At 42.2% G+C, this 12177-nt stretch overlaps 1 protein-coding gene across 3 annotated transcripts in view; it reads left to right on the forward strand.

The window, feature by feature from the left end:
* The window catches only part of flt4 (fms related receptor tyrosine kinase 4), a 313067-nt gene that overhangs the window by 218687 nt on the left and 82203 nt on the right, over positions 1-12177 (forward strand). For all 3 annotated transcript variants that reach the window (XM_061901973.1, XM_061901974.1, XM_061901976.1), the window contains 2 exons: positions 7093-7201; positions 10105-10455. In XM_061901973.1, the coding sequence (XP_061757957.1) occupies positions 7093-7201; positions 10105-10455 (460 nt within the window). The remainder of the gene's footprint in view (positions 1-7092; positions 7202-10104; positions 10456-12177) is intronic.

The raw sequence follows: 12177 nt of genomic DNA on the forward strand, positions 1-12177 counted from the left end.
GTATGTTGTAAATTACACAAGTTATAATTATATAGGGTGAAATAACAGTCAGACACCTCTGCTAAAGTTTTCTTTTCAATTGTGGTGCAGCACTATTTCAGGTCTTTTTGCCCACGCACATCTATCTTCCTCTTAACCTTCCTGACCCAACCCATCCGTTTTATTTCAGCGTGTCTTCAGTTCCTGGAGACACAGCAATGATAGCAGGCTTTATATCTATCTCACTCCTGTCATTTGATCCGAAGAGAAAGAAACACCTCCTAGTCTATTGTGATGCGGGAAAAGAGGGAAAAAAGACATAAATGTCAAAAATGCCCAAAAAGATCCAGGTTTGAGTCTCAAAAGGAGAGAGAGAGAGGGAGAGAGAGAGAGAAAGAGGGAGAGAGAGAGAGAGAGAGAGAGAGAGAGAAAGAAAGAGAGAGAGACAAAATGCAAAAATGTCAAAAATTCACCCACGGATGAGGCACAGGCAAGCCTGGAAGAAAAAGTGAAAAACAGACCAAAATGTAAAAAAAGCAAAATTTTGTCGAAAATACTTGGAGTCCCATAGGCCAGGGGAAGACCCAAAATGCCCAAAATATCAAAAGTACACCCAGGAATGACGCACAGGTATGCCGGGGGGGGGAAAAAAAGGGAAAACAGCCATAAATGTAAAAAAAATGCTGAAAATTATCAAAAATACCTACCCGGGTTTGAGTCCCATGAGTCCCGGGGAGAGCTAAAATGCCCAAAATTTCAAAAATATACTCGGGAATGACGCACAGGTACGCCGGGAAGAAAAGGCGAAAAACAGACCAAAATGTAAAAAAATGCCCAATACTGTCAAAAATACCCATAAGTCAGGGGAAGAGCCAAAATGCTCAAAATGTCGAAAATGCACCCAGGAATGATGCACAGGTAAGCCGGGAATAAAAGAGGGAAAATAGCCATAAATGTCAAAAATGCCCAAAATGGAGTTGTAAAAAAGAAATTTGCTTGGATTTGTGCGTGTAAACAATTTAATACATCTGAATTGTTTTCTGGATTTGAACAAATGTCCATTTTTAGTAATATAATCTATGCAACTCAACATGAGGCCCCTGGTTTGAGTCCCATAAGTACCGGCGAAAGCCAAAATGCCCAAAACGTCAAAAATAGACCCTGGAATGATACACAGGTACGCCAGTAAGAAAAGGTAAAAAATAGACCAAAATGTATAAAATGCCCAATATTGTTAAAAATATCTACCCGGTTAGAGTCCCATAAGTCCCGGGGAGGGCCAAATAGCCCAAAATGTAAAAAAAATACACCCAGGAGTGACGCACAGATAAGCCGGGAAGAAAAGAGGAAAAACGGCCATGAATGTTAAGAAATGCCCAATATGATCAAAAATTCCTCCCCGGGTTTAAGTCCTATAATTCCCAGGAGAGCCAAAATGCCCAAAAGGTCAAAAATGCACCCAGGAATGACGCACAGATAAGCCGGGAAGAAAAGAGGGAAAAGAGCCATAAATGTAAAAAATGCCCAAAATGAAATTGATCTTGACGTAAAAAAAACAAATGTGCTTGGATTTGTGTGAACTCTTTAATACATTTGAATTGTTTTCTGGATTTGAACAAATGTCCATTTTTAGTAATATAATCCATGCAACTCCTACATGAGGCCCCTGGTTTGAGTCCCATAAGTACCGGCGAAAGCCAAATTGTGAAAAATAGTGCAAAATGTAAAAAATGCCCAATATTGTTAAAAATACCTACAAAGGTTGGAGTCTCAGAAGTCCCGGGGAGGGCAAAATAGCTCAAAATGTCAAAAATGCACCCAGGAATGACGTAGAGGTAAGCCGGGAAGAAAAGAGGGAAAACAGCCTTAAATGTAAAAAATGCCCAAAATGAAATTAATCTTGACGTAAAAAAACAAACGTGCTTGGATTTGTGCGTGTGAACACTTTTATACATCTGAATTGTTTTCTGGGTTAGAACAAATGTCCATTTTTAGTAATATAATCCATGCAACTCCAACATGAGGCCCCTGGTTTGAGTCCCATAAGCACCGGCAAAAGCCAAAATGGCCAAAATGTGAAAAATAGACCAAAATGTAAAAAATGCCCGAAATTGTTTAAAATACCTACCCAGGTTGGAGTCTCCTAAGTCCCGGGGAGGGCCAAATAGCTCAAAATGTCAAAAATGCACCCAGGAATGACTTACAGGTAAGCCGGGAAGAAAAGAGGGAAAACAGCCTTAAATGTAAAAAATGCCCAAAATGAATTTATTCTTGACGTTAAAAAACAAATATGCTTGGATTTGTGCGTGTGAACACTTTAATACATCTGAATTGTTTTCTGGATTTGAACAAATGTCCATTTTTAGTAATATAATCCATGCAACTCCTACATGAGGCCCCTGGTTTGAGTCCCATAAGTACCGGCGAAAGCCAAATTGTGAAAAATAGTGCAAGATGTAAAAAAAAATCCCAATACTGTTAAAAATAACCACCCAGGTTGGAGTCTCATAAGTCCCGGGGAGGGCCAAATAGCCCAAAATGTCCAAAATGCACCCAGGAATGACGTAGAGGTAAGCCGGGAAGAAAAGAGGGAAAACAGCCATAAATGTAAAAAATGCCCAAAATGAAATTGATCTTGACGTTAAAAAACAAACGTGCTTGGATTTGTGTGAACTCTTTAATACATCTGAATTGTTTTCTGGATTTGAACAAATGTCCATTTTTAGTAATATAATCCATGCAACTCTACATGAGGCCCCTGGTTTGAGTCCCATAAGTACCGGCGAAAGCCAAAATGCGAAAAATAGTGCAAAATGTAAAAAAATACCCAATATTGTTAAAAATACCTACCCAGGTTGGAGTATCATAAGTCCCAGGGAGGGCAAAATAGCCCAAAATGTCAAAAATGCACCCAGGAATAACGTAGAGGTAAGCCGGGAAGAAAAGAGGGAAAACAGCCATAAATGTAAAAAATGCCCAAAATGTGAAAAATAGTGCAAAATGTAAAAAATGCCCAATACTGTTAAAAATAACTACCCAGGCTGGAATATCATAAGTCCGGGGAGGGCCAAATAGCTCAAAATGTAAAAAATGCACCCAGGAATGACGTAGAGGTAAGCCGGGAAGAAAAGAGGGAAAACAGCCATAAATGTAAAAAATGCCCAGAATTAAATTGATCTTGACGTGAAAAAACAAACGTGCTTGGATTTGTGCGTGTGAACAATTTAATACATCTGAATTGTTTTCTGGATTTGAACAAATGTCCATTTTTAGTAATATAATCCATGCAACTCTACATGAGGCCCCTGGTTTGAGTCCCATAAGTACCGGCGAAAGCCGAAATGCGAAATATAGTGCAAAATGTAAAAAAATGCCCAATATTGTTAAAAATACCTACCCAGGTTGGAGTCTCATAAATTCCGGAGAGGACCAAATAGCCCAAAATGTCAAAAATGCACCCAGGAATGACTTACAGGTAAGCCGGGAAGAAAAGAGGGAAAACAGCCATAAATGTAAAAAATGCCCAAAATTAAATTGATCTTGACTTAAAAAAAACAAATGTGCTTGGATTTGTGTGAACTCTTTAATACATCTGAATTGTTTTCTGGATTTGAACAAATGTCCATTTTTAGTAATATAATCCATGCAACTCCTACATGAGGCCCCTGGTTTGAGTCCCATAAATACTGGCGAAAGCCAAAATGCGAAAAATACTGCAAAATGTAAAAAAATGCCCAATATTGTTAAAAATAACTACCCAGGTTGGAGTCGTATAAGTCCCGGAGAGGACCAAATAGCCCAAAATGTCCAAAATAAACCCAGGAATGACTTACAGGTAAGCCGGGAAGAAAAAGAGGGAAAACAGCCATAAATGTAAAAAATGCCCAAAATGAAATTAATCTTGACGTAAAAAAACAAATGTGCTTGGATTTGTGCGTGTGAACACTTTAATACATCTGAATTGTTTTCTGGGTTAGAACAAATGTCCATTTTTAGTACTATAATCCATGCAACTCCTACATGAGGCCCCTGGTGTGAGTCCCATAAATACTGGCGAAAGCCAAAATGCGAAATATAGTGCAAAATGTAAAAAAATGCCCAATATTGTTAAAAATACCTACCCAGGTTGGAGTCTTATAAGTCCCGGGGAGGGCAAAATAGCCCAAAATGTCAAAAATGCACCCAGGAATGACGTAGAGGTAAGCCGGTAAGAAAAGAGGGAAAACAGCCTTAAATGTAAAAAATGCCCAAAATGAAATTAATCTTGACGTAAAAAAAACAAATGTGCTTGGATTTGTGCGTGTGAACAATTTAATACATCAGAATTGTTTTCTGGATTTGAACAAATGTCCATTTTTAGTAATATAATCCATGCAACTCCTACATGAGGCCCCTGGTTTGAGTCCCATAAGTACCGGCGAAAGCATAAATGCGAAAAATAGTGCAAAATGTAAAAAAAATGCCCAATATTGTTAAAAATACCTACAAAGGTTGGAGTCTCATAAGTCCCGGGGAGGGCAAAATAGCTCAAAATGTCAAAAATGCACCCAGGAATGACGTAGAGGTAAGCCGGGAAGAAAAGAGGGAAAACAGCCATAAATGTAAAAAATGCCCAAAATGAAATTAATCTTGACGTTAAAAAACAAATATGCTTGGATTTGTGCGTGTGAACAATTTAATACATCTGAATTGTTTTCTGGATTTGAACAAATGTCCATTTTTAGTACTATAATCCATGCAACTCCTACATGAGGCCCCTGGTTTGAGTCCCATAAATACTGGCGAAAGCCAAAATGCGAAATATAGTGCAAAATGTAAAAAAATGCCCAATATTGTTAAAAATACCTACCCAGGTTGGAGTCTTATAAGTCCCGGGGAGAGCCAAATAGCCCAAAATGTCCAAAATGCACCTAGGAATGACGTAGAGGTAAGCCGGGAAGAAAAGAAGGAAAACAGCCATAAATGTAAAAAATGCCCAAAATGAAATTAATCTTGACGTTAAAAAACAAATATGCTTGGATTTGTGCGTGTGAACAATTTAATACATCTGAATTGTTTTCTGGATTTGAACAAATGTCCATTTTTAGTAATATAATCCATGCAACTCCTACATGAGGCCCCTGGTTTGAGTCCCATAAGTACCAGCGAAAGCCAAAATGGCCAAAATGTGAAAAATAGTGCAAAATTTAAAAAATGCCCAATATTGTTAAAAATACTTACCCAGGTTTGAGTCTCATAAGTCCCAGGAAGGGCCAAATAGCTAAAAAATGTCAAAAATGCACCCAGGAATGACGTAGAGATAAACCGGGAAGAAAAGAGGGAAAACAGCCTTAAATGTAAAAAATGCCCAAAATGAAATTAATCTTGACGTAAAAAAACAAACGTGCTTGGATTTGTGCGTGTGAACAATTTAATACATCTGAATTGTTTTCTGGATTTGAACAAATGTCAATTTTTAGTTATATAATCCATGCAACTCCTACATGAGGCCCCTGGTTTGAGTCCCATAAGTACCGGCGAAAGCCAAATTGTGAAAAATAGTGCAAGATGTAAAAAAAATGCCCAATATTGTTAAAAATACCTACAAAGGTTGGAGTCTCATAAGTCCCGGGGAGGGCCAAATAGCCCAAAATGTCCAAAATGCACCTAGGAATGACGTAGAGGTAAGCCGGGAAGAAAAGAGGGAAAACAGCCATAAATATAAAAAATGCCCAAAATGAAATTAATCTTGACGTAAAAAACAAACGTGCTTGGATTTGTGCGTGTGAACAATTTAATACATCTGAATTGTTTTCTGGATTTGAACAAATGTCCATTTTTAGTAATATAATCCATGCAACTCCTACATGAGGCCCCTGGTTTGAGTCCCATAAATACCGGCGAAAGCCAAATTGTGAAAAATTGTGCAAAATGTAAAAAATGCCCAATATTGTTAAAAATACCTACAAAGGTTGGAGTCTTATAAGTCCCAGGGAGGGCCAAATAGCCCAAAATGTAAAAAATGCACCCAGGAATAACGTAGAGGTAAGCCGGGAAGAAAAGAGGGAAAACAGCCATAAATGTAAAAAATGCCCAAAATGTGAAAAATAGTGCAAAATGTAAAAAATGCCCAATACTGTTAAAAATAACTACCCAGGTTGGAGTCTCATAAGTCCCGGGGAGGGCCAAATAGCTCAAAATGTCAAAAATGCACCCAGGAATGACGCACAGATAAGCCGGGAAGAAAAGAGGGAAAACAGCCATAAATGTAAAAAATGCCCAAAATTAAATTGATCTTGACGTGAAAAAACAAACGTGCTTGGATTTGTGCGTGCGAACAATTTAATACATCTGAATTGTTTTCTGGATTTGAACAAATGTCCATTTTTAGTACTATAATCCATGTGACTCCTACATGAGGCCCCCGGTTTGAGTCCCATAAGTACCGGCGAAAGCCAAAATGCGAAAAATAGTGCAAAATGTAAAAAAATGCCCAATATTGTTAAAAAGACCTACCCAGGTTGGAGTATCATAAGTCCCAGGAAGGGCCAAATAGCTCAAAATGTCAAAAATGCACCCAGGAATGACGTAGAGGTAAGCCGGGAAGCAAAGACGGAAAACAGCCATAAATGTAAAAAATGCCCAAAATGAAATTGATCTTGACGTAAAAAAACAAATGTGCTTGGATTTGTGCGTGCGAACAATTTAATACATCTGAATTGTTTTCTGGATTTGAACAAATGTCCATTTTTAGTACTATAATCCATGTGACTCCTACATGAGGCCCCTGGTGACATTGTGAGAATGTAAATGAGAACAAACAACAACGGTCTCATTTGTGAAACTGGGATGTTTGGATGGAAGCGTCGCGAATTCTGAGCTGCATAGCAAAATTTGTCAATCAGGACCCATTTCCACAGCAGAAATATTTAGAACCAGTCTTCCTCTGCAGGCTTCCTGCGAGGATTGCGTGTAAACACACCCAGACGCACGTGTGCACGTCCTCACCTCTGCAGGGAACTCGCACACTTGTGTTGTTTTCAGTTGTATCTGAGTGGCGTTTGCCGTCTTCAGCCTGTCAGTGCTCCCAATCAGCTTGGGGTCTACTCACTCCACCTTTTGTCATCTTGACAGACTGTGAGCCGGCTGCAGATTCGCAACGCCAGCGTTTCGCTGCTGTACAAATGCTCTGCAGAGAACAAAGTGGGCAAAGACGAGCGGCTGATTTACTTCTACGTAACCAGTGAGTATGTCGGACACACTTTTTTCTCCCTGCTAGAACCCCAAATTGATACTTGCTGCTTGTTTTAGTGTTACTAATCCAGGTTTGCAATATCATTATATTTGTGCATCAAAATTTGCACACAGGCTTGGGAGGTGGCGTTAAAAAATTCAACAGCAACATCTTTTTTTGGTGCAGAAAAACATAAATCTATTATTGAATAGGCCAATGTTGCACAAGTGTGGCGCTCAAAGAAGTATTTCCTGGAATTGGAAAAGTTAAAGCCTTACGTGAAAATATGGAAGTAACAATAGAACAACATTCAATTCAGAATTTTGCCTTTATAAAGATGATAATGTGAAATTTCTATTGGCACCACAAGAATATAAATGATACCCTTGAAAACTGAACATTGCATTAGATCAGACCTGGGCAAGTTAAAGGGGAACATTATCACAATTTCAAAAGGGTTAAAAACAATAAAAATCAGTTCCCAGTGGCTTGTTGTATTTTTTGAAGTTTTTAAAAAAATTGTACCGGTCCCGGAATATCCCTAAATAAAGCTTTAAAGTGCCTTATTTTCGCTATCTTCGAAACCACTATCCATTTCCCTGTGACGTCATACAGGGCTGCCAATACAAACAACATGGCGGTTACCACAGCAAGATATAGCGACATTAGCTCGGATTCAGACTCGGATTTCAGCGGTTTAAGCGATTCAACAGATTACGCATGTATTGAAAAAGATGGTCGGAGTACGGAGGCAGAAATTGAAGAAGAAATTGAAGCTATTGAGTGAATAGCTATTGACGCTATTCGGCCATAGCGTGGGTGTACCTAATGAAGTGGCCCATAGCATGGCTGCCTTATTAGCGTCGCCGGTAAAATGTGCGGACCAAACGATCAGGACTTTCGCATCTTGTGACACTGGAGCAACTTAAATCCGTCGATTGGTAAGTGTTTGTTTGGCATTAAATGTGGGTGGAGGGAAAGGCTGGATGCAAATATAGCTACAAATGTACATACAGCTACCCTAAATAGCATGTTAGCATCGATTAGCCGTGCTAATCGATGCACAATCCACGTAAGACAACTTGAATCCGTCTCTGTTCGTGTTGTTACACCCTCCGACAACACACCGACGAGGCATGATGTCTCCAAGGTACGGAAAACAGTCGAAAAAACGGAAAATAACAGAGCTGATTTGACTTGGCGTTTGTAATGTGTTTGAGAAAATGGCATTTGACTACCTATGTGACGTTAATGCACGCCCCCAATATTGTCATCCGGGTAGAAATGGGGAGAAATTCGGGAGAATGTTTACCCCAGGAGATTTTCGGGAGGGGCACTGAAATTTGGGAGTCAGGGGAAATCGGGAGGGTTGGCAAGTATGAGTATTAGTGGTGAATGCGGTGTTACAGCGGCAACCGGCAAGCCCATTCATCCATCCATTTTTTACCGCTTATTCCCTTTCGGGGTCGCGGGGGGCGCTGGCGCCTATCTCAGCTACAATCGGGCGGAAGGCGGGGTACACCCTGGACAAGTCGCCACCTCATCGCAGGGCCAACACAGATAGACAACATTCACATTCACACACTAGGGCCAATTTAGTGTTGCCAATCAACCTATCCCCAGGTGCATGTCTTTGGAAGTGGGAGGAAGCCGGAGTACCCGGAGGGAACCCACGCAGTCACGGGGAGAACATGCAAACTCCACACAGAAAGATCCCAAGCCTGGATTTGAACCCAGGACTGCAGGACCTTCGTATTGTGAGGCAGACGCACTAACCCCTCTGCCACCGTGAAGCCCAAAAAATCAAATACAATTTAAATAAAAATGGAATGCCTCTTTTCTATTTGCAGCCCTCTGAGGTAAATATAAAAATAAACTTTTTCCACAGGCTAATAATACATTTGCAAATAAAATAGCAATAACAAATTAATCAAACATTCAAGCCTTGAAGTAGCAAGAGAAAGTGCATGAGTAAAACACCCTTTCAAATGCAATAAACTTATTTGTCATTAGTCTTTTTTTACCATTGGAATGTCAAAAGCTTTAAAATTTCCTAAATGGATAAGCAAAAAAACTAATAAAGAAAAACGGACAACATTTTAATTATTGCTTGGGGGGTGGGGGGGTATATTGTAGCGTCCCGGAAGAGTTAGTGCCGCAAGGGGTTCTGGGCATTCGTTCTGTTGTGTTTATGTTGTTACGGTGCAGATGTTCAAAATGTGTTTGCTATTCTTGTTTGGTGTGGGTTCACAGTGTGGTGCATATTTGTAAGATTGTTAAAGTTGTTAATACGGCCACCCTCAGTGTGACCTGTATGGCTGTTGAACAAGTAGGCGTTGCATTCACTTGTGTGCGTGTGTGTAAAGGCCGCATATATTTTGTGACTAGGCTGGCACGCTAGTTCTATGTAGGAAAAGCAGACGTGACGACAGGTTGTAGAGGACCCTATAGGCAGTGCCGTTAATGCACGCCCCCAATATTGTCGTCCGGGTAGAAATGGGGAGAAATTTGGGAGAATGTTTACCCCAGGAGATTTTCGGGAGGGGCACTGAAATTTGAGAGTCAGGGAAAATCGGGAGGGTTGGCAAGTATGAGTATTAGTGGTGAATGGGGTGTTAGCCAGCTCTGTTAATTTCATACTGCCTCAAGGGCCAAATGAAATTACACGGCGGGCCAGAGTTTGAAACACATGTTATATGAAAACGGGGTTTGTAGATTTACCTTCAGAAAAATGTCAGCGTTTTTCTGAGAAAAACATGACAACATGACAGTGTGAACATCATATTATCAAAGGTCAGGTCAAGAAGAAGCAGCTGGCCATACATCACTGGAAGAGAAGAATAAGAAAAATATTTTAAGGACTTTCCGTGCTGCTTTCACATTAAATGTTTTCTTTTTTCCTACGATCCCAGCCATCCCTGAGGGGTTCAGCGTGGATGTGCATCCATCTGAGAATCCCCTGGAGCAGGAGACGGCGTCTTTAAGCTGCAGTGCGGATAACTACACCTATGAGCAGCTGCGTTGGTACCGCCTGGACCCCCTGGCCCTGCAGGGCAAGCCCCAGGAGCTGGACTGCAGGAGCGTGCACCTCTACGCCCTCGGCCTTGACGGACAGCTCTCCTTCCAGGAGCCGTCCAACAGCTGGGTCCTGGACTTCACCATCCCCGCCGTACAGCTGCAGGACGAGGGTCACTATGTGTGCGAGGCTCAGAGCAGACGGAGCGGCGAGAAGCACTGTCTGTTCCGATATATGTCTGTTAAAGGTGAGGGATGAAAGAAATGGACGCACCGGGGTAAAGCATTCATGGGCAGGCTTGTCTGCGGACTAACACAAACATTAATGAAGCGTGCACTTGCATCATCGGGACATAAACGGGAGCCGAGGCGCCGCAGGGCAGAACACAAAATGCGCGTCTTTTTTACATATTGTAACCTCGCCTGAGTGCCTGCCACATGTACACTAATGTTTTCTTCACCCCTGCCCTCTCCGCACCGCCGTGAGTCGACATCGTGCATAATCTACAGTAGGGGCGTCAGACGTAATGCCCGTCGGCCCCTTCAGGCCATACTTGCCAAACTTGAGACCTCCGATTTCAGGAGATGGAGGCGGGGGCGTGTTTATATGCATGTACAGTTAGGGTTAGGGTTATTTTCGACCCAACTCTGTACTTTGATTAGGTCTCTGCTTTTTGCAGATGATGTGATCCTGATGGCTTCATCTGGCCGGGGATCTTCAGCTCTCACTGGATCGGTTCGCAGCCGAGTGTGAAGCGGCCGGAATGAGAATCAGCACCTCCAAGTCCGAGTCCATGGTTCTCGCCCGGAAAAGGGTGGAGTGCCATCTCCGGGTTGGGGAGGAGACCCTGCCCCAAGTGGAGGAGTTCAAGTACCTAGGAGTCTTGTTCACGAGTGGGGGAAGAGTGGATCGTGAGATCGACAGGCGGATCGGTGCGGCGTCTTCAGTAATGCGGACATTGTACCGATCCGTTGTGGTGAAGAAGGAGCTGAGCCGGAAGGCAAAGCTCTCAATTTACCGGTCGATCTACGTTCCCATCCTCACCTATGGTCATGAGCTTTGGGTCATGACCGAAAGGATAAGATCACGGGTACAAGCGGCCGAAATGAGTTTCCTCCACCGTGTGGCGGGGCTCTCCCTTAGAGATAGGGTGAGAAGCTCTGCCATCCGGGAGGAACTCAAAGTAAAGCCGCTGCTCCTTCACATCGAGAGGAGCCAGATGAGGTGGTTCGGGCATCTGGTCAGGATGCCACCCGAACGCCTCCCTAGGGAGGTGTTTAGGGCACGTCCAACCGGTAGGAGGCCACGGGGAAGACCCAGGACACGTTGGGAAGACTATGTCTCCCGGCTGGCCTGGGAACGCCTCGGGATCCCCCGGGAAGAGCTAGACGAAGTGGCTGGGGAGAGGGAAGTCTGGGCTTCCCTGCTTAGGCTGCTGCCCCCGCGACCCGACCTCGGATGGGCGGAAGAAGATGGATGGATGGATGGATGTACTTTGAGTCACACATTAAAAGCGTTACTAAAACGGCTTTCTTTCATCTCCGTAATATTGCAAAAATTCGCTCCATTCTGTCCACTAAAGACGCTGAGATCATTATCCATGCGTTTGTTACATCTCGCCTCGACTACTGTAACGTATTATTTTCGGGTCTCCCCATGTCTAGCATTAAAAGATTACAGTTGGTACAAAATGCGGCTGCTTGACTTTTGACAAGAACAAGAAAGTTTGATCACATTACGCCTGTACTGGCTCACCTGCACTGGCTTCCTGTGCACTTAAGATGTGACTTTAAGGTTTTACTACTTACGTATAAAATACTACACGGTCTAACTCCAGCCTATCTTGCCGATTGTATTGTACCATATGTCCCGGCAAGAAATCTGCCTTCAAAGGACTCCGGCTTATTAGTGATTCCCAAAGCCCAAAAAAAGTCTGCGGGCTATAGTGCGTTTTCATTTCGGGCTCCAG

Source organism: Nerophis ophidion, linkage group LG05, assembly GCF_033978795.1.
Source record: "Nerophis ophidion isolate RoL-2023_Sa linkage group LG05, RoL_Noph_v1.0, whole genome shotgun sequence".
NCBI classification, from domain to species: Eukaryota; Metazoa; Chordata; class Actinopteri; order Syngnathiformes; family Syngnathidae; genus Nerophis; species Nerophis ophidion.